Source organism: Ictidomys tridecemlineatus, chromosome X (assembly GCF_052094955.1).
Source record: "Ictidomys tridecemlineatus isolate mIctTri1 chromosome X, mIctTri1.hap1, whole genome shotgun sequence".
Lineage (NCBI taxonomy): Eukaryota > Metazoa > Chordata > Mammalia > Rodentia > Sciuridae > Ictidomys > Ictidomys tridecemlineatus.
The window spans coordinates 49,881,364-49,903,350 of NC_135493.1; the positions used below are offsets into that span (position 1 = coordinate 49,881,364).

A 21,987-nucleotide genomic window follows, 5' to 3' on the forward strand; every position below is an offset into this window, starting at 1 on the left:
TGCTACATTTCTAATTTGATAATTGATTCAGTTTGCATTCCTAACCCTGAAAAGTGACTCTTTGGTTCAGTTGAGAATAGTAGAAAGATCTTCTTGATCTCTTTTCATAAGTAATAAATTTATGTGAGCAAAGTCAGAATTCTCTGTAGACTTCTACAATGCTTTGATGGGCAGGGACTCAAATACCTATGAAAGCATTTATTTATATTTCCAGTCCCTTTCACTTAACAGAGTAGCTACTATATTATTGACATTTAACAAATAAATCCCTTTCAATTGATTTGAATGGGACTTACTTAAAAATGATAAGTATCACCATGCATGAAGCTTGATTCATATCTTATACATATTTAGAGTTTTATAAGGTTTATAGCATTTTTCAAAAGGGCTATCAAATTGAATTATTAGGAACTATGTTTGGAATTATTTTTGTGAAGTCTCAGTGATTTTTGTTGGTGTTCTACTAATATAGGCATGAATAAACATGTAGTTTCTTCACACAGCATTGGCATAGCAGATTTTTTAAGTGATATTAACTGTGAGTGGATAATTATGAATGTAATGCACTCCACTATTGTCATGTATGTAAGAAATAAATTAAAAAATTGTGTGCCATGGCACACACCTATAATTCAAGCAACTCAGGAGGCTGAGGCAGGAGGATTGCCAAATTCAAGACAAGACCTTCAGTAATTTACCAGGAATTCACTTCAAAAAAAAAAAAAAAAAGACAACTATAAAAAGGACTGGGGATGTAGCTCAGTAGTAATGTGCCCCTGGATTCAGTTCCCAGTACAGAGAGAGAGAGAGAGAAAGAGAGAGAGAACACATAGGTGGAAGCAGGGTGTGGTGGTGCATGCCTGCAATCCCAGAGACTTGGGGAGGCTGAGTGAGGAAGGAGGATCGTAGCAGATTAGTGAGATTCTGTCTCAAATTGAACAATAGAAAGGACTGGGAATGTCATTTGGAGAAAAGCATCCCTGGGTTCAATCCTCATTATGAAAAAAGTGAGATTAAAATAATAAAACTTCTTTAAAATATTTGGGTTCAAGGGCTGGGGTTGTGGCTCTGTGGTAAAGTACTTGCCTTGCATGTGTGAGGCTCTAGGTTGGATCCTCAGCACCACATAAAAAATAAATAAATAAACAAAATATTTGGGATCATTAAAAATCAAATAAAATGTACAATTCAAGAGTTCACATTTTTTGTTTGTGAAACTTTCCATGAGTTCATATTTTTAAAGTTAGTTTGTTTTATTTATTTAAATTATTATTTTAAACAATGCTTGCTAGTGCTATTTAGTTAATGAATATATTCAATTTGAAATTTTTACTTGTATAAGTTATTCTTAATATGTTTTGCTTGTTAAAAGTAATTTTAAAATAACCCCATCAGGAAAATAAAAAAAATTTATGTGCTTAGATTTTTTTAAAAGCATCCTGAAAGTATGTGTGTGTGTGTGTGTGACCACATGTACTATTCTATAACCTTAATTATCTCCCTTTGGCCTTTCCATTTCCTATTAGTTCTGGAGTCATATTTTAAAATTGATGCATCACAAAATATTTTTCTATAATTCAGATCAGAATAAAATCTCTATTCAAAATTATTCTTAAAAATCAATTGTGGGATGACCAATTTTCTTTAATTGGAATTTAGATCATCTCCTATGACCAGTTTCTAACCTTAGAGTTAGCCCTTATTTTACACCAAATTACTTATATTATTTTCTCAAAGTACTGTAATTATTTTGCCTTAAAACTACAATAAAATTTGAGTAAGTTCACAGATAGACATTTTTAGAGGAGCATAAAAACTAGCCTAATTCAAACTGATACACTGAACAGATTTGAATTTTCATGATGCTATTGATCCCAGAATATCCAGCAGCACTAATGTACAGCATAATCTTCTTTTAACAATAGAAGCTAAATTAATTCTTCTGTGCCACATTTTTATCTAATAGTTGCAAAAGATTTTAAGTTGGGTGGTCGCCTGTGGATTTTAAGTGAAGTTAAGTTTTGATTAGCAAAATGTTTTCCAGGGACTGTTGTCAAAATGGAAGCTAATATTATGGGTGTGCTACAATGTCTTTCTGTCAATAGAAGAAATAACATTTGGTTCTCCATAACACTTTTCGCTATTTCTTGTTGTAAAAAAAAACAATGAAATAAACATCTTCACTTGTTTATGTCAATGGCATAATATTTCATTAATTTTAATTTGGACATTCTCATTAACAATAATTCTAAGTTTAGATATTATAAGTTAACAGCATTTTGAAAGTGCAAGCAGTTCTGACTCTTCATTTACTACTAAGTCACTTATGTCTTATTTTAAGTTCTTGAAAAATTTTTAAAATCTTTCAAAATATATCCCTATTGTTAAGAATCAGTAATATTAGATAATTTTTAGACATCCAAGAAAATATTCTACCTAATTGATTGGTACAATTATATTAATTCTGTGTGATGATCATGTACTGAACAATTATCAAGGTACAAGTGGGAATTGCAAAATGCAATTTTGAACTCTAATAGGAACTTCTCAAATCTGGAGATAACACTGCTGCTTTAAACTTGTAAAATAAGACCTACTCAAATTTGTAGGATCTATTCTTTTAATTTATATATCTTAAACCAAACAATAAAATGAAATTCAGAAATCAGTGCTTTCAGAAGACTCACTGAACTTGAGTATTTGTTGACTTCAGTAATGGATCTGAAGTTATTATATTTACTTCAGAAATATAATAAATGAATTTGCTCCCTACATTATACTTATAGAGCAATGATTTTTTTCTTCAATACAATAAGACCATCAGATTTGTTGCTATAATTTTGACATTCCTATGATTAAATGTGTCTTCCATATGAATAAAACCAGAATATTTCATTATGAAAACTGTACCAAACAATAATCAATCCTGGGCCTAGTTTGTAGCTCAGTGGTAGAGCACTTATCTAGCATGTGTGAGGCACTGAATTTGATTCTCAGCACCATTTTAAAAATAAATAAATAAATAAAGGTCCATCAACAATAACAAAAAATTTTAAAATAGTCCTTGTTAAATATGCAATGTGCTATTATTCTATCATGCACATACGTATAATCTGAAAATGTTTTAATAATCTTATTTAAATCTACCTGGCATTGTTATTGATATTGCTTATCTTTAAACAGCAACTTGTGTTAGTATGCTTAAGCCATACAGAGATAATTTCATATCTTGGCACTTCCCCCACATACATATTATTACAGTGATGCAGCCACATCAATGTTTATAGCTGCATAACTCACAATAGGTAACTATCAAAGCAACCTAGATGCCCTTCAATAGATGAATGGATAAAGAAAATGTGGTATATATACACAATGAAATGTTTCTCAGCCTTTTTAAAAAACAATGAAATTATGGCATTTTCTGGTAAATGGATGGAGCTGGAGAATATCATGGCAAGCTAAATAAACTAATACCAAGAAACCAACGGCTGGATGTCTTCTCTGTTAAGTGGATGCTAATTCACAATAAGGGCAGGGTGTCTAGGGAAGAATAGAGTTACTTTAGATGAGGGGAGTGAAGGGATGGAGAGGGTATGGGAGCAGGAAGAATAATAGAATTTATCAGACATTATCCTATGTACATATATGACTACACAACCAATAGTTTCTACATCATATACAACCAGAAAAATGAGAAATTATACTCCATTTATGTATGATATAACATACTGCATTCTACTGTTATGTAAAACTAATTAAAATTAATTTTTAAAATGCCATAATTATCTCTATGTTTATAATGTCAGTTATATAATTTGTAAAAATTGAAAAGGGACACTTCCTAAGCACAATTTTTCTAACAATAGCGATCATCAAAGTGACTAAAATGGAAACTGATAAAACTATGTAGATATGGTAGCTTGAAAATGTGAAACTACAAATGTATCCAGAGGTAACTTTGCAAACATCTAAGGGAACCATATATTCATGTTTCAGAATCTGACTCTGATTTTTAACATAACCTTATGACTCTTGAGTGTTATAGAACTTAATAGATGAACTTATAATCATTATTTCCTTGATCAAAACAATGTATTTGTAATGTACAAAAAGAGTATAAACACAGAAGAAATTATAGAAAAATCCATGATGTTTTCAAATTCCATGAAATAACTAATAGTATAAAGTATTATATTCTTTGTGATATATACACACACACACATAAATGTATGTACATATAAGTGTGTGTGTGTGTGTGTGTGTATGTGTGTGTGTGGTGTATGTTTGCTCTTTTTTTTCAGTTCTAGGAATTGAACCCTGGGCTTCAGACAAGCGTTCTACCTCTGAGCTACACTCCCAACCCCTGTGTGTGTGTGTGTGTGTGTGTGTGTGTGTGTGTGAACAATAATGTTTTAAAATTTAAAATTATCAGTTCTCATTTTATGACTATACCATGAGCTGTCTTTGTTTGTTGGTCCCACATTGTCAAGTTATCAAATGTGAATCAAAAAAATATTGTTGTAAAAGGAGATAGATGTTGTATATTTTTCAAAATAATGGTTTTCTAAAATTTTTTAAACAGAAAACAGTATAATATTGTTAGAATTTCATTACTGCAAAGTGATTAATTTATTTTCAAATACTAAGAAAAGTAGTCTTAAAAGTATTTAGAAAATTTAACAAGTATATCCTGCTTTCTCATAAGTATAGATATTTTATTTTCTGAAACTGTGGTCATAGGATGCTTTAGTCCATCAGGCTACTATAACAAAATGTCATGTGCTTAATGATTTGTGAACAGGAAAGTTTTATTTCTCATAATTCTGGAATATCAGAAATTCTAGGTCAAGTTATTGGTAGATTTGGTATCCTGTAAAGTTCTTCTTCCTGGTTAAAAGCCAGCAATATTCTCAGAGTGTAGAGAAGGGTCATGTGGTTTCTAAGGACTCTTTTATAATGGCACTAATCCCATTCTGATTGCTCTGTTTCTTCCCTCCTGACTTAAGCACCTTCCAAAAGTCCCATCTCCAAATACCATCACATTAGAGACAAGATTTCAAAATATGAATTTTGAAGGAATACAAACATTTACTCTACAGCAGACCATATATCTACATTAACTACATGAATCCTAAACCTACTAAATCAGAATATTGGAAAGTTGTAATACAGGAATCTACATTATTAACAAATTGACTTAAGTTGTATGCAACCAAGGTTTGAAAACCACTGGATGATGCTGGTTGCAATAGATTGATTTTATCAAAATTGCATCTATTTCTCTGTAATTTACAAAAATAATAAGACACCAAAGTAATTTTACAAAAGGTTCAAATAATATATTTAGGGTAAACACGTAAGATTGTTTTGAGGGTTTTAGAATTGGAGACTGAATTTTCCTAGTAGTTTTTATTCCCATTCTTAACTTAGAGATATTTAATGTATACAGTTTATAACTTCTTAAGCATAATGGAAAGAATAATGCCATATAAAACTACTACTGGAGATTTAGCTTAATAATGGCTTTTTAAAAACTCTTTAAACTCTGGATAACTTTGAGGTTCTTTTTAATAGTGTGTGTGTGTGTGTGTGTGTGTGTGTGTGTGTGTGTGTGTGTGTGTATGTGTGAAGGGAACATGATTGTGGTAGATGGTATGTTAGGAACGTTCTTGTTTGTATGTAAAATAAACAGAAGTCTGTTTTTAGTAAAATGCACCTGTATAAAAAAGGTCTACGAATAAAAGACTACATCATTACTGTCGATAAAAGTCAATTGCAGTTTCTCCTCTTTCCTCCCTCAACTATGTTTACCTCAACATTACTTGCTAGTACTTCCCATCATTGGCAAATACTGCTGCTGGAAAATGCAGATATTTTAATTCGCCCTTTGATTACCTATGGAGACTACAAAGCTTCAAATATTTTTAAGAATATAATAAGACTCAAAGGAAATATTGGTCTTCTCATCTAATATTAATATCCAGGAGGTGACATATTTTACATGAGTATCAGTTGTTTTTGATGTGCCAATAATATCAGGTAAAGAAGATTAAAAAATGTTTCATGAACACCAAAATACATCTAACAGACATATATTACCAATATGTATAAACTCAACATATGAAAGAAATTACTAGCATACTACCTAATGTGCATAATACTCTCTAATTATTTTAGGAAAATATTTTAATATTTATTATTTTAAGGCTTTTTTCTCCCATCACATACTTTTTAGTGTGATTTTTGCTAACATTAAATGAGAATATTTTGATCCAAGTGTTTAAATAATTGATGATGATTCCATTTTTTTCCTCTTTCTCTGTATCCTGTATAATTGTTCCAACCTATATAATTCAAGTCAGAAACCATCTGTTGCTTGAATGACATTTGGTTTGCTTAAAGCATATCAATTAAACAGACATGTTGTGTAACTATGGCCATAGAGAAATTATTTTGCAAATAAAAAGAAGTGACACCAGAGATGAAGCAATACTCAAAATAAAACTTGTAGCTTCTTTCATGGACAAAAAGTTCAAATAATTTAACAACTAGAAAAAAAATATTGACTAATATTCCAACAAAAGAATGAATATTTGTATTATGTATAATCTATGACTCCAATATCTCCTAAGCTCATTTTATCACTAATTATAGATATTTTTAAATAATTTAAGCCTAACCTTGTTAATTATGCAAATACATTGCATGGACAAAAGAAAATTGCTAGGATGGTGAAAGTTTTGTAAGCCATGTCAAATTAGGATAGGAATTTTAGGTTGGAATAGGAAGATTGTACAAAGGTTTAATAATATTTAAACAGTGGAAGGCATGTTATGTAGAAGAATCACATTTATTCTATGTAGCTACTGAAGGCAGATCCAAGGATAATTGATGAAAATTTCTCCTGTCCATGTTTTCGTTTCTAATAGTTACCAACCCTTCAAACGAACTGTGAACTGGAGTACCAGATAATCAAGGTTGTTAAATATAAAAGAAGAGTATAGTAAACGTGTTTATGAGCATGAACTTTATGATAAATATGTTGAAAATTTACATTCCTTTATTTGTCCTTTATCTCCTTGTGTATGGCTATGATTTGGATAGTTGAGGCTATCAGATAACTGCTTCTGGATAATCAAGGTTCTTTGCTTATTCATAAATTTAAATGTAAATCACTAAACATAGATGTAGAACTACAACAAGGTAAACATTTCTTTTACCTGTTTATTTACTTATTTATTTTTTCTTGTTTTGACTGATTCTTGGGGTTTTCATTGAGAATATAGTCTGGTTTTAGTTTGCTGCCTGCCTCTCTCTGTGCTGCCCACCAGAGCTGCCTGGCAGACACCTGCCCCTCCCACTCACTGCTTTCCAAGCTGAGAAGACAGTGGACAATGGCATTTGGAGCCCAAGGACCTGGACATTCATATCCCAATCTCTTCCCAGCTATTCCCTCCCTGAACCCATTTTAGATAACACTATTCCTAGGGAGCCAGGTAACTGGAGACAACAGGTAGCAAGCAGTAAGTGGCAGAGTGTGGGCCCAGTCATTACACTCCCTGTCCATCCAGGGGCCAGGTGATGTCATGTAGAAGAATCACATTTATTCTATGTAGCTACTGAAGGCAGATCTAAGGATAATTGGTGAAAATTTCTCCATTTAGTGTTTTTGTTTCTAATAGCTACCAACCCTTTAATACACTGTGAACTGCAATACCAGATAACCAAGGTTGTTAAAGTTAAATATAAAACTTTTATAATATTTTAAGAAGTTACAAGTTTTATTTTGGGTACTGCTTCATCTTTGGTGTCACTTCTTTTTATAATATTTTAAAATATGTTATTTTATAATACTTAGTGGCATGTTTGGACACATGCCAGTTAGTTTCAATGAACATTGCTTTACTTTTGTCATATTTTAATTACTAGTCAAGCAATTATAGTTTTTCAAACATTTACACTAATTCTACTTCATTTTCAATGTTCACATAACTTTGGTAATTACAAATTTAACAATTTATAATCTACAACATTACTAAAAGAAGAAGCTCCATCCTGTCTATATGAAAATAGATAATTTCATTCTGATTGAACTGAATTTAATTATGACTCAAAGAAAAATATCCTCATATCATGCCATGTAATCTTCTAACCACCAAAAAATTATGTCTGACTCTTATACACACACATGCAAAATCCAAGTACCATGAAAAATTTGATGGCAGAATATTCAGAGCTAAGGAGACATTTGCCATCATGAAGAACTTCCTGTACAGGCTAGTAATATGGTATGATACTTAAAAATAAACAAATCCTAGAAGGGTAAAAAAATAACTCAGGAGCAGAATGTGAAAAGGAAATTGAGAAATGAGAAACTATTCAAATTTTATGGAACAAGACAATGAAAAAATGATTAAATGGACTGAACCCCGAATTGGAAAAGTAGCATGATTTCAACAGCAAATTACAGGATCAAATAGTAAATTCCTGCTATAAAACAAGAAAGCCTGCTATGACATATGGGAATATTTTACAATAGTAATTAGTTTCTTCAATGGGTATGTGAGCCGGTCATATAATGCAAATTAAAAATTTGAGTTTCTAAGTTTTTTTCACATTTTACTTTCTGATATGTTCAGTAATTATAAATTCTTTGGCTATGAACCATACTCATGGGAAAATGCAGAAATCCCTGATATCCAGAATGAAGCAATTGGTTATAATGGAATACAGGATCTCAAAAGCTTAAGATATGCTTAATAGGTTTATATTCTGAATATTTTACATATTAAAAAAGAACCTTGCACATGTCAATCCTTAAAAACAATAAGGCTATTTATTATTACCATTTCTTACAAGAATTACTGGTGATGACAGTTAATCTAAAGAAAGCCTGTGTCAGAGTATATTAGAATTGGAGTCAAGGGGAGTGCAACATTGTAAAATAAGTTTGAAAACTTTGATAGGTAACTCCAATGAGCCTTTTAGAACATGATAGTCAACCCCCGCCATAATAAGAATCACAGGCTGGCCTATCTATATGGAGAGTCCCTGGTGCCAGATTAACTTTTCTTAAATGTCACTTGCATCATGTTATGGAAATGTAACAATATTTTCCTGATTTTTAGTATGGACTTATGAGTTCCTGAGGTATAATGGACACAAAACATGTTAGGACTTGATATTTTACCTGTAACTGATTCGTTTAAGCAATACCAATAGAGTTTATGAGTAATCATGTCCTGAAATTTTGATTAATTTGAGCTAAAAATGAGGTGTGTAGATTTTAAAGGGAAACATCATGTGTGATTTCTCTGTTACTGGCAGAAAATAACTAACCATATAGGGAAGACATTTATTCATGAACAATCCATGATTTATTTTCATCCCATAAAGTCACCATTATAGACAGTAAATTTGTTTTAATTTGTATGCCACAGCTTCCTTGAATGGCTTTAGACAGACAAATTATGACATGATTATTAACATAATAGCCTGTTTATACTGCACAGTGATCATCTTCAACACATAAATAATTATTTTTTTTCTCAATAAGTCATAAGGAATGATTTTCATGAAATAGTTTATGTGTGTGTGTGTGTGTGTGTGTGTGTGTGTGTACATATTAAATAAGATGAAAATATTTGTGTTTTGAATACCCCTGTTTTATGAATCTGGGCAGAAAATAATACCAGATGTGAAGTTTTCTTTTTTTTATTAGTTCTTTTTTTTTATTTCTTACATACATGACAATAGTGGAATGCATTACAATCATCAATGAAAAACTAAAAGTAAAATGAGTTAAATAAAGTTTCCAAAATTTGCTATAGAGGATTCATAATTTACTAAAGTTCATGCAATTATTTTATGTTCATTTCTTTCCAGAAATGTCACAAATTATAAAATGCAATATGAAATAGGAATAATTATAGCAATGATGGGAAAAAGAGCTCAATGTTCTTTTCTCATCAAAAGTCAAATTTCCAGAAGCCTTTAAACAATTTTTCAAAAATTAATGTCTAGTACTTTCATTAAGACAATATTTCATAGAGATTTTTATAAAGAAGTGGACAACATAATTAGTCACACAAATACAAATATAGAGCTTTTTTTGTGAATTCATTGAATAATAAAATCACATTGAATTGATTATATTTGCTTGCCTTCTACAGATTATAGAAGTAGATTAAACAGTATAACACAAAAAAAGCAAATCCCCAATATATGGTTGAATATTAGATCATTTTGTCATAAATACCATGACTGGACAATGCACCATGATGCACAGTGAGTCTCCTAATAATTGTTAAAGTTAACATAAGCAAGAAGTCTTATTAATATGTCTGTGCTGTATTTAAACCCTCAAAATGTTTATGGGAGGGGTTGAGGTTCTAGCACAGTGGTAGAGTGTGAGGCACTGGGTTAGATTCTCAGCACCACATAAAAATAAATAAATAAAGCTAAAAATGTATATGGGAAAATGTCAAATGGACAAACTACATTTTAAGAATGAAGTCATGGTTGTACTGGTCATGTCTTTATGTGCCTTTAGGAAAGAATAAAAAAACAGTGAGCTGTGTTCACTAAAAGGGGTCCTCACAAACCCGCTCATTTTCTTTTATCTGTCCCTAATGGAATTCAATTTATGAGTGACAATAGGGTTGGAGGTGAGTACACAGCCAGACTAATTATAGGTTCATTCCAGGGCATTCCTTTGCAATGGCTTTTTGTAAGTAACTAGCACAGTTGTCCTGGGATAGGATATCATTTTACTTAAATTGCCTTGCTATTTTCTGTGTAGATAAACAAGTGAACAGAAAACTCCATTTCCTTTACATCAAAAAGTAACATGTACTTCTCTACTTCAATTATTTGGCCCAAACATACTTGCTATCCACTGGGAATATCAATTGTTTAGATATATGAATGTTTAAGCAGCAGATCTTAAATTTCAGATTCATTTTTTGTCACTAGTGTTTTCTTATTTATATATTCTATTTTCTAGATCTAATATTTTAAAATGCTTTAAATGATAAAAAGTATTTTTATGCATGTGTGCACTCATACAGACACATATTAGACATATAACATATTATGTGTCCAGAATATACATACTGAAATGTATTACTTGAGTATTAACACCAGAAAATTAAAATATCCCTGAACAGTTACTTCTTGTTGTGAAAGCAATTATAAATTAGTCTCGTGCCAAACTGGTTTATTTAACACATATTTTTTCTTTATATGTTAAGTATTATTTTTGACTTTACATACAATAGATAATTGTAGATTCATTTCTAAGCAATATTTTTTTCAGGCATTTTTAAGTTGCTCTTTTCCTGGTTCTTAATTTTTTTAAATTTTATATATAAATCTTGAGGTAGCTGAAAACATGTTAACGATCAAATAATTTGGGGAATTAAATGACAGCCTAAATCTAAATAAGTTTCTGGCGTATGGAGAGCAAACAATCAAAACTAGCTGTGCTGGATTGACAAAATTAGCCTTGTTGATAATGGGTCTGCAAACTATGGTCCTAAGAGCTTGTTTAGTGCTTTTAAACTTCACACTGTAAGAAGCTAAGCTTTTTTTAAACATGTATGAAACTGTTGCTTTGAAAGAATACAGCATGGGTTCTTATTTTGTTGCCCATGCTACTAAATATCTTTAGTACTAATAATCAGTAGGGTAACTGACAGGCAAAGGAATTCATGTATCTTAAAGCTCTCTAACATGACTAAATGGTTACCTGACTGATAGATGTAAACATAAAAAATCAGTGTGCCATTCATATTATGGCTTTATTATAAACATGATTATAAAATACATAAAACTTTTATTTTCCTCTTTTCAACATGTGTTTTTATATACAAAGATTAATAGAAAGAGGGATATTGAGCAACCAAAAGCACAGAAAGTGATTTCAGCTCTATAATTTTCCTAAGCAATGTTTTTTTGGTTTTGATTTTGTTTATTTGTTTGTTTTGTACTGGGAATTGAACTCAGGGGCACTCAACCACTGAGTCACATCCCCACCCCAACCCTATTTTGTATTTTATTAGAAATAGGGTCTCACTGAGTTGCTTAGCACCTTGCTTTTGCTGAGGCTGGCTTTGAACCCTCAATCCTCCTGTTTCAGCTTCCTGAGCCACTGGGATTATAGGTGTGCACTACTGCGCCTGGCCTGAGCAATGTTTTAAATCCTAGAAGGTTCACTGTAGTTTAACCATATATCACATTCAGTGTCACTCTCCATGGCTTCCTTGTGATATAACACATACACCAAAAACATAATAAAACAATACAAAACCTCCCAAAAAACCTGCCTTCTGAGTTTCTTAGTGTAACTGTTTCAACAGGATTTTCTATTATTCAGATTATTTTCTGCATGACTAATTCTTCTAAGTATTACCTCAACATCACCATCCACTCCTTCTTAAAAAATTATAATGATATTTGAATAAACATTAATATAAATTTATATTTTTACAAATATAAAATAAGCAGACTCTAATTAGAAAGAATGATTCTATGATTGTAAACATATTCCATATATTATATACTACATATATATTAGTAATTTCTTTATATTTTTTTGAAAATTTAACATATAGATAATGACTATGAATTAAGGCATACTCAGATTTGCTTCTTAAATATTATATATATCCATAAAGTTTATTATATATTATTACACTGAAGAATGAAAACAAATATTTTCATATATCTATTGGAAAGCATCTCTCAATGTCTAACCTGAATGTTTGAAAGCATTTTCATTCTGACATATGAATGTCTAGTATCTAAATTCATGTCACTTTTGATGTATATAAATAATTGTCTCTAATTGATATATTTCATAATTCTAATAGTTTAGTGTTTTGGTTTATCTGTTACATCACAAATCATGCCTATTTTGGTGGGAACATACAAAAACAAATAAGTTTCTCAATTTTTTTTAGGTTAGGAATATGGGCAATGAATAGCAGAAATGACTATCTTTGCTCCAGAATGACTAGTACCTTGAATAAGTTGGTCCAAATTTTAAAGGTGGCTCCAATGAGATTATCAGCACGAAGTCTAAAACAAATTCTTCAAATACACATCTGACACCTGTGCTGGTGTGGCTAGAACAGCTGGGCCTCTCTGGGCAGTGTAATTTCTTCTTATATACTCATTCTGCATGGCCGGTTGAGATTCCTCAGAGTATGGCTGTCTCCCAGTAGACAGACATCTTTCAATGTAACTTGTCTTCCCCACAGTGAGTAGTCCAAAGAAAGGAAGGCAAAAACCGTAAGGTTTGATTACACAGGCCTGTCTAGATTCATTGGGTGGAAACTATATAATGGTCTGAATAGCAAGAGATAAGGTTCATTAGGAAGATTGTCTTCAGAGACTACTGTGTGTAGCAATATTGAAATGCAAATGCTGCTTCATCTGGTGCAGGTATCACCTTTCTTAGATATCATAATCCTCTTATTTTTGAAATAAATGCTTTAACTTTATATTTTATATTCTGCTATTATTACCATCATATATATGTGTGTGCATATATATATATTTATATATGCATGAGCACACATACACACACATATATATATATATATAGCTTGTTTTTATAGTTCCCATCAACTGTTAAAATTGTTATCCATACCATGTGACTATTATTTGTTTGTTTTTTTAAGAGTAAAATCAATTTAAATGAATTCCAATCAAATATCTTCCCTAAGATTATTCTAAAATATGATTTGTACTTTTAATTTTTAAGCCTACAGGATTAAGTAAATTTGATTTAAGTAAATTTGATTTACTGTTTTGGTTTATCATAATCTTACAGATAATGCAATATTTTTAATATTTATCCATGTTTATTACTTAAAAATGAATTATTGCTAAGTGATAGCAAAATAAATGTACATTTCAATGATGATCAGGATTTCCTATGTGCCTAAATACCTATAAAACCTGATAGTGTCATATTTTACAAGTTGACATTCTGAATTTGGATATGTCCTGTGTAGATACACAATAGAAGCAACTCTACTGCCTGGTGAAGCAGGTTTGAACACAGATCTGCCTGTTCACAAAAGCCTGAAATTGTTTGTAACCCAGGATAATGTTAATATGGCTACACTAGATAGCTGAAATAATACATTTTCTAAATTGGATGCATTAAGCAATTATTTGGATCATTGCTGAAACCCTATAATTTTCTTTCTTTTTTTCAGTCCCAGCGACGTGTCACATTTCACCTACCAGAAGGCTCTCAGGAAAGCAGCAGTGATGGTGGACTAGGAGATCATGATGCAGGCAGCCTTCCCAGCACATCCCATGCTCTGCCCCTTGGCTATCCTCAGGAGGAGTACTTTGATCATGCTGCACCCAACAACCGTACTGAAGGAGATGGCAACTCTGATCCTGAATCTAGTAAGTAATCACTTTGCTAGTCTCTCAATATGAAAGAGTTTACTGTATTTGAAAGGGAGGGTAAAAAAAGGAAAGACAGTGCAATGAATCTGACATAATTTTACTGTGTACATATATGAGTACACCATAGTGAATCTCATCATCTTGTATATCAATAAGAATGGATCCTATGTAAAACAAGGATACATTCTATGCTTGTATAATTATGTCAAAATGCATTCTACTTTCATGTGTAACTAAAAAGAACCAATGAAGAAACAAGTCAAACTGTCATGGCTGCAATAGTATAGAACAGTTTATTATGTTACTATGAATATTCATAAAAGTGAACATAAAAAATTAGGTAGATAACCTATAGGCAGGAAGTGATACTATTCAAAAAGTGTTAACATAGCTATTCTAAATTAAATTTATCATGAAATGCATAATACTTTATTTGGACATAGGTGGGATTTTCCATTTATGTATACACATATATAATCAAACATTTTATTTTCTTTCATTCACTTATTTTAAAAATGGACTAAAATCACATACTGTTTAAAAAGATGTTCAGATTTGGTCTCCAGACAAAAGGTACAAAGCTAAGTTTTACAAATTCCAAAGATCTTGAATTCTTAAAAAGAATCATTAATTTGACATTAAAAATTTCATTGTATTAATTATCATAAACATATAATGAGCATCCTTCTGCCTTATAATTTGAAGAAATAAAAATTGATAAAGTATACTTGTCTTTGAAGATTATTAAAATTCCAAAAAGTATAATCTGTCCCAGATATTAATTATGCACATAAAATTGAGTATGGAGGGCTGGGGTTGTGGCTCAGTGGTAGAGTGCTCATCTTGCATGTGTAAGGTACTGGGGTTAATCCTTAGCACCACATAAAAATATATAAATGAAATAAAAGTATAAAAAAATTGGTATAGAATAAAGAGCATACCATATATGTGATAGAGAAGAATGGCAGGTATAAAATCACAAAGAATATGAAGAAATGGACCAAGTAATCAGATAATCATATCAAATAAGAAATATAATTTAAAAATTTTAAAAGGTTATATTAAGCATTATGGATTATATAAATTTAAATAAAACATCCAGATTTTAGAACAAAATGGCTTTCTTATCATTGTAAGAGAAATAAATTGATTAAACATCAAGGTATAACCTAAAACTAAACATACAGAATGAATGACAAATTAGCATCGACTTTTTTTTCCTTTGCAAATGTAGATGTGGGATACTAAAGGTGTTTACAATATAAAAGTACTAGATAAATTTGAGAAACCCAGTCCAAAAAGTTCTAAACATCTACTACTATCTCCATTTTACATTTTATATTTAGAATACATGATTAGTATTAATTTTCTTTTTGGGGAGTACTGGGGATCGAACTCAGGGGAACTCAGCCACTGAGCCACATCCCCAGCCCTATTTTTATTTTATTTAGAAATAGGGTCCCACTGAGTTGCTTAGCTCCTTCTTTTGCTGAGACTGGCTTTGAACTCTCAGTCCTCCTGTCTCAGCCTCCTGAGCCACTGGGATTACAGGCGCATGCCACTGCACCTGGCAATCAACATTTAATTTCAAGGATTACAAGTTGACTATAACATGCATCATCAGTTTACCTCATTTACATTGTACAATACAGCATAATAACTTTTTTTAGAAATACAGAGCTGTGATTATATAATTTACTACTATAATAACTCAAAGCCAATCTCTAATAAGAACATAGTTATAAGTAACAAATATGCATTAAGCATAGGTGTCCTTGATTGCTCCCCTTCATAAATTACCATTTTAATTATTGACCCATCAGACCATGTTAATGGATAAGAATAGAGAGAATAAGCACCATTTTTGTAAACTAGAAGTAATTAATTCCTTTTCATATAATCTATGTTACAAAGACACTTTGATATAGAATTGCACAGCAACATTTAAAGAATAACTCAGAGTAAACATCCATGGTTCTAACCCTGAAATAAAATTTAAAATTAAATGAGACCAAATTAGAATATATTTGATAGTAATATGAAAATAAGTATACATTAAAAATTTTAAGACATGTGAAATTCAAAATACCTTTGTTGAACCAAATTAAATGTAGTATTAAAAGTTGTTTAAATTATTTAAATTCAGTATTCTTTACAGGAATTGATTTTATTTTTAATTAATTATGTAAGTATCATCAACAATGTATTAGCTGACATACATACAGGGTTTTTTATTTTTATTTTTTTGAGGCTTGTTTCTTCTAGTGACTAAATAATTCTCTGCTCTAATCATATTGACACAATTATTTTGAATGTGAGTTCTTTTATTGATATTTACTCCAGAGGATGAAGCAATTGTAAATTACAAGTTAATAAAGAACTATGATAAATAAGCTCTATTTTTTAAATGGAACTGGCCATAAGCTATAACATCAGTAAGACAATACTACATTTTTTAACAGTTATTTTAATAAGTTTATACGAAGTACAGAAATATTTAAAACTGAATTTCAGTTTCTGCAAAAGTTTAACAATATTAAGTCAATGTTAAAAGGTTATTTTTACCATGAATGATATTAACAACCTACTTTCCTACCAAACCTGAAACCTCCCTATAAATCATGTTTCATGATAATGTTTGGTTAGGTGTTCCATTTTTGGATGAGAAGAAATCTAGCATTTTAAGCACAGAGGCATAATGGTATTTTAAGCATAAGAGGCACAATATTTACCTTGAAGTGAAATTATGTTTTTTAATATAGCATACTAGTGAGATTTGTAACATAGTTTGTGTGTTATGTATGTATGAATGTATGTATGTATGTATGTATGTATGTATGTATGTATGTATGTTTTGATTAAAAAGAAAGAAAATAACTGATGCAGAATTCACCAAAGCAAAGTAACTTCTTTAGGCTAATACTCATAAGGTACTTTGAATCTTCCAAAAGAAAGTCTAAAGCTCTGAAATAGTACACAATAATGAGCTTTGTGACATAGAGCAGATGTCAATAAACTGTGCAGTGTTACTCAATAGCACCACAAATAAAAATGTAAACTGTTAGAGGAAGTAAATGTTGTCCTAAAGCAATGGAATTAATTTATGCAGTTCCCATCTCATATTTTGAAATTCATTACATCCTCAATCTGCTTTCTTTCCAACCAATGAATTTCCCAAAATAGAATATAATTCTGAAATCCCTTTTAGGTTCACAAAAACAGATCGAAATAGAACTTTCATGAATAAGATTTTCCCAAAAAATTTTTGCTAGAGGGATTTATTAATACTATGTTAAAAATATAGTTCCCTGCTTGATAAGAATTGCAGATGAGATGAAGAAATTATCACAATGCATTCTGTAACATCTTTTGCTCAGAATACTAACTTTCCTTTTTAGATAAATGAGAAATAAGAAAGCTCAATGCAATTTTTAATTTTTCAGGAGACAAACTTAATAAAAACATATCACTCCATTTGAAGGCTTTGTGAATTTTTAAATTTTACAACTGCAATTTCCTTACTTTGTGACATTCTATGCAATTTTGTCTTCTTAGGATAGCAGTCTCGTATTCCAGACCATTCCTCCTACAGTAGCCCCAACAAATTATGTGTACCATTTATAATGGACCATAGTCTTTGAAGTTAGCTAATTTGGTAAAAATAAAACCAAACAGAAACCTACCCCCAAAATAGCATTATTGGTTGTTTTAGGTTTATTGTGCATACTGTAACAAGTAGTATCTGGATTTCAAAGACACATTCATGGAAACACCGTGTATAGTTCTCATAAAGAATAGGGCATAACTATATTTTGGAAATTTTAGATGTTCAGTATAGTATTAGAGTTGTGAGGACCTTGTAATCCTTTGTAGACTATTCTAAAAATAATAAACTATATATGGCTCTATGTTCATGTCTATGTTAAAATATGATTTGAGAAGAGAAGATTTTAAAGTGTTTTCCAACTTTCTTTTGTAAAACTTTGTTCTGGAATTATAATTCAGAATTAGTTCTGAGACTCATAGAAATATTTGCAAATATCTACCACATTAGACATCAGAGATTTATGAATACCTCATGCATATGAAGCCAGTGTTTGTGATTTTTTCCCCCTTAAATTAAGAATATATTACTACTCTTTCACTATGGATAAATCGGAGAGAAAAGGGTAAGTACTGATTTCTACTGAGCTACTGCCATGTTGTAATTTGACTGATCATAAATAATATCCATACTTCTTAGGAAGTGAAATGATGATATAGATGGGAGTTTCTAAAGAGCCTCAAATCTGTTTTCAGTTTACCAGTGACAAATCAGTTCATTTCTGAGAAAATTCTCTAAAAGTGAGTGGGAAAGGGACTTTGGTTAATCAGTGTTTCAATTTTCTTCAACTGAAAGTTATGTCACCTGCATTTTTACAAACCTCTTCATTGGGTTGGGACTGTAGCTCAGAAGTAGCACACTTGCCTGGCATGTGTGAGGCACTGGTTCGATTCTCAGAACCACGTATAAGTAAATAAAGATCTATCAACAACTAAGAAAAACAAATTTAAAAAAAACCTTTTCATTGGATATAGTAATTTCACACAAGAAGTCCCTCTATCTGAGAATGTTATAGTTATATCACAGTCTTGTATTTGAGCCTAAAGAAACAAAATGCATAAAATTTTTCATCAAATTTTAAAATTATTTGTTAATGTTTTTTCTTTCTTTATTATAACATACTCATTTTTATGGTAAAAACAAAAGTCCCAAGAACATTTAAAGCTAAAGAAGCTCTATATTTAAAATAAAGAGGAATATACTTTGTCATTTACTTAAAATCGATAAATCTGCTAAAGTATTTCTCAGGTTAGCATATCTGTTTAACATTCAATTTTATTTCACTAGATTTGGTTTGCTTAGCACTCTAATACACTACTAATTAATTCACAAAAAGGAAGTAATTAATCTTTTCCTGACAACATACTTTGATTGATCCTGTACCATAATCTAATTAATTGGTATAAAAAGTGTGAGACCAATTTGATTGACTAGAGTACTACTCAGAGAAATGCTAAATTTATCGTGTTCTGTTAAGACTGTTGACATGAATAACACTAGGGTACTTTTTAGTTGAATGTTTCATTAGTTGAACTTCTAATTTTTAAAGTAGACAATTGATAAAATTAAAAAAGCCAAAAAATTAAAAAACTAAAAATTTAAAAGGATCACCTAATAAAATGAATCCAAATATTTTTCCAGACAAATTTTGTAATATTAGTAGCATAGGAAAAGCAGTGATTCAGAAGGATTGTGCTAGTCATTCAACTAAAAATTCAAGCAGAAAATATTATTCAATTAGTTAGAATAAAATTAATATTTATTTACATATTTAAGGAAATAGTAACACTTTCCAGAGATAAATTCTGAAATTTTTCTGAATTCACAGATTAACAAGTATTGTGTGTGTGTATGTGTGTGTGTGTGTGTGTGTGTGTGTGTGTGTGTTAGGTGCTTTTTGTTTGTGATTACATACAGAGGACATTCTCTCCATAAGCCCCCTAATATATATTTAAAAGGCATTGCTGAGGGACACCACATATCAATTAGCATATTACAATTAAACCACAAGAGAATGTCATCATTTGTTAATATTGTTACATGAAACATGAAATATATTCAACCTAAAAAGAAGTTTTGTTGTTTTTAAAGGCTAATTATCCTGTCAGGCCAATTCTCTCTCTTCTGGCTATATACAGATGGTACCAAATTAGATGGCTAAACATTTGAGTTTCACACTGTACAATACTGAGAAAGCAATATATATTCAGATAAATCACACTTTAAATTTTGATCTTTTTCCAGGTTAGAGATATGCTGTATAATTCTCTCACCATACTGTGCAGTAGCCATAATTCACAGCTCCCAGTCACTCATAACATCACAAGAGTGAACTATTCAGGCTCTATAGTATAGTGTGTTGCTAAACTATATTCATTAGGTTAGGTATATAATATATATATATATATATATATATATATATATATATATATATATATTACATTGTTTTCAATGTAAGGTGATTTAATAAGGATGAACTCTCATCATAAGTCAAGGAAAATCTGTATATGAAAGAGTCTTTCTTAAAATTGTGCAATAGTCAGATTTTTATTGCTGTGACAAACACCTGAGGAAAAAATTAGAAAAGGAAAGAATTATTTTGGCTCATGATTTCAGAGGATTTGGTTCATGGTCAGTTGGCTCCAATGCTTTGGGCCTGAGATAAGGCAAAACATCATGGCAGAGGGAGCAACAGAGGAATGCTGTCAGCTCCTGGCAGCCAGGAAGTAGAGGAGACAGGGGAAGGTTTCAGGGACAAGAGCATGCCATCAGTGACCTCCTTCCACTTCCTCCATCCATGGATCAAATGCCTACAGTTTCCTCCTCTTCCCTAGCAATCCATTCAGCTATCAGTGGATTATACCACTGATGAGATCAAGCCCTTCTGATCCTATGACTTCTCAAACTTCTCACCTCTGAACATTATTGCATTGTGAACCAAGCCTTCAGTGAATTAATCTTTTGGGAACACTTTATACCCAAACCAAAACAAACTGTATTTATTCTTAGAGACTGCACCATAATGTCAGTTCATGGAGATAAAAGTAAAATAATTTAAATCATCACAGCAAACACGAAATAATGTATTCTGAAAAATCAATATGCCATTATGTCTAAGGAATGATATTATCATTATCAATAATAACAGTTATTTGAAGAAAGGGGCCCAGAGTAATGTCCCTGGGTGGTGGAGATGTAGGACAAATGCCTTCTAAATTTCCTTTCCTTGCAAACAGAAAATAATATACAATTTTATGTTGATAATGAAATAATAAAAATTCCTTCTCATCTACTGATATTTTAATGTAATAATATCAAAGTCACTTTTCTTCCTGTTTTAGAGTAAAATTCATTACAAACATTAATATTTTATGACTATTAGTTTATTTTAGACCCTGTTATTATATAAGTAATAATATTAGAAAAGTATCTCCATATAAATAGGTTAAAAGAATGAAGAGTTTAGCCATCTGTCATTGCTTGAGAATGTAAGATACACTTGATATTAATAGGTTTGTATAATAAATGTGCTTAGGCAGATGTAAACAGTGATCAAGTGGCAGGTGTTCTGTGATGTATATTAATTTTACCGCTTAAGTGGCATACTTCAGAAAAGTCAGTCTTTTTCTATCAAAGCTTATTAAAGTTTAGAAATATATCAAAATGAAAAATGTATGAAACAATTCTATCATATCTAACTCCCCTTATAAGAAATGCAATAACAATATAGACCACTTGAAAAATATCTCCTAATTTGTAGTGTCTAGATTTTTTGAATGCAATGAAGGATTTGCACTAGAGATAATGCTGTTTTTTTTTTAAAAAAAAAGGTGCAGAGGTCATAGATCAAGATGAGAAATATGCCTTTAAAGTTGGAAACTTGAACACATTTTCAGCATTCCATTTATGTGACAGACTAAGATGAGTGTTATCTTTAGTATCTTAAATCT

At 30.9% G+C, this 21,987-nt stretch overlaps 1 protein-coding gene across 5 annotated transcripts in view; it reads left to right on the top strand.

Annotated features, from left to right (window-relative positions):
• Pcdh11x (protocadherin 11 X-linked) overlaps window positions 1-21,987 on the top strand; it is a 694,600-nt gene that overhangs the window by 494,866 nt on the left and 177,747 nt on the right. For all 5 annotated transcript variants that reach the window (XM_040283707.2, XM_040283706.2, XM_040283708.2 and 2 more), the window contains one exon: window positions 14,232-14,430. In XM_040283707.2, coding sequence (XP_040139641.2) covers window positions 14,232-14,430 — 199 coding nt within the window. The remainder of the gene's footprint in view (window positions 1-14,231; window positions 14,431-21,987) is intronic.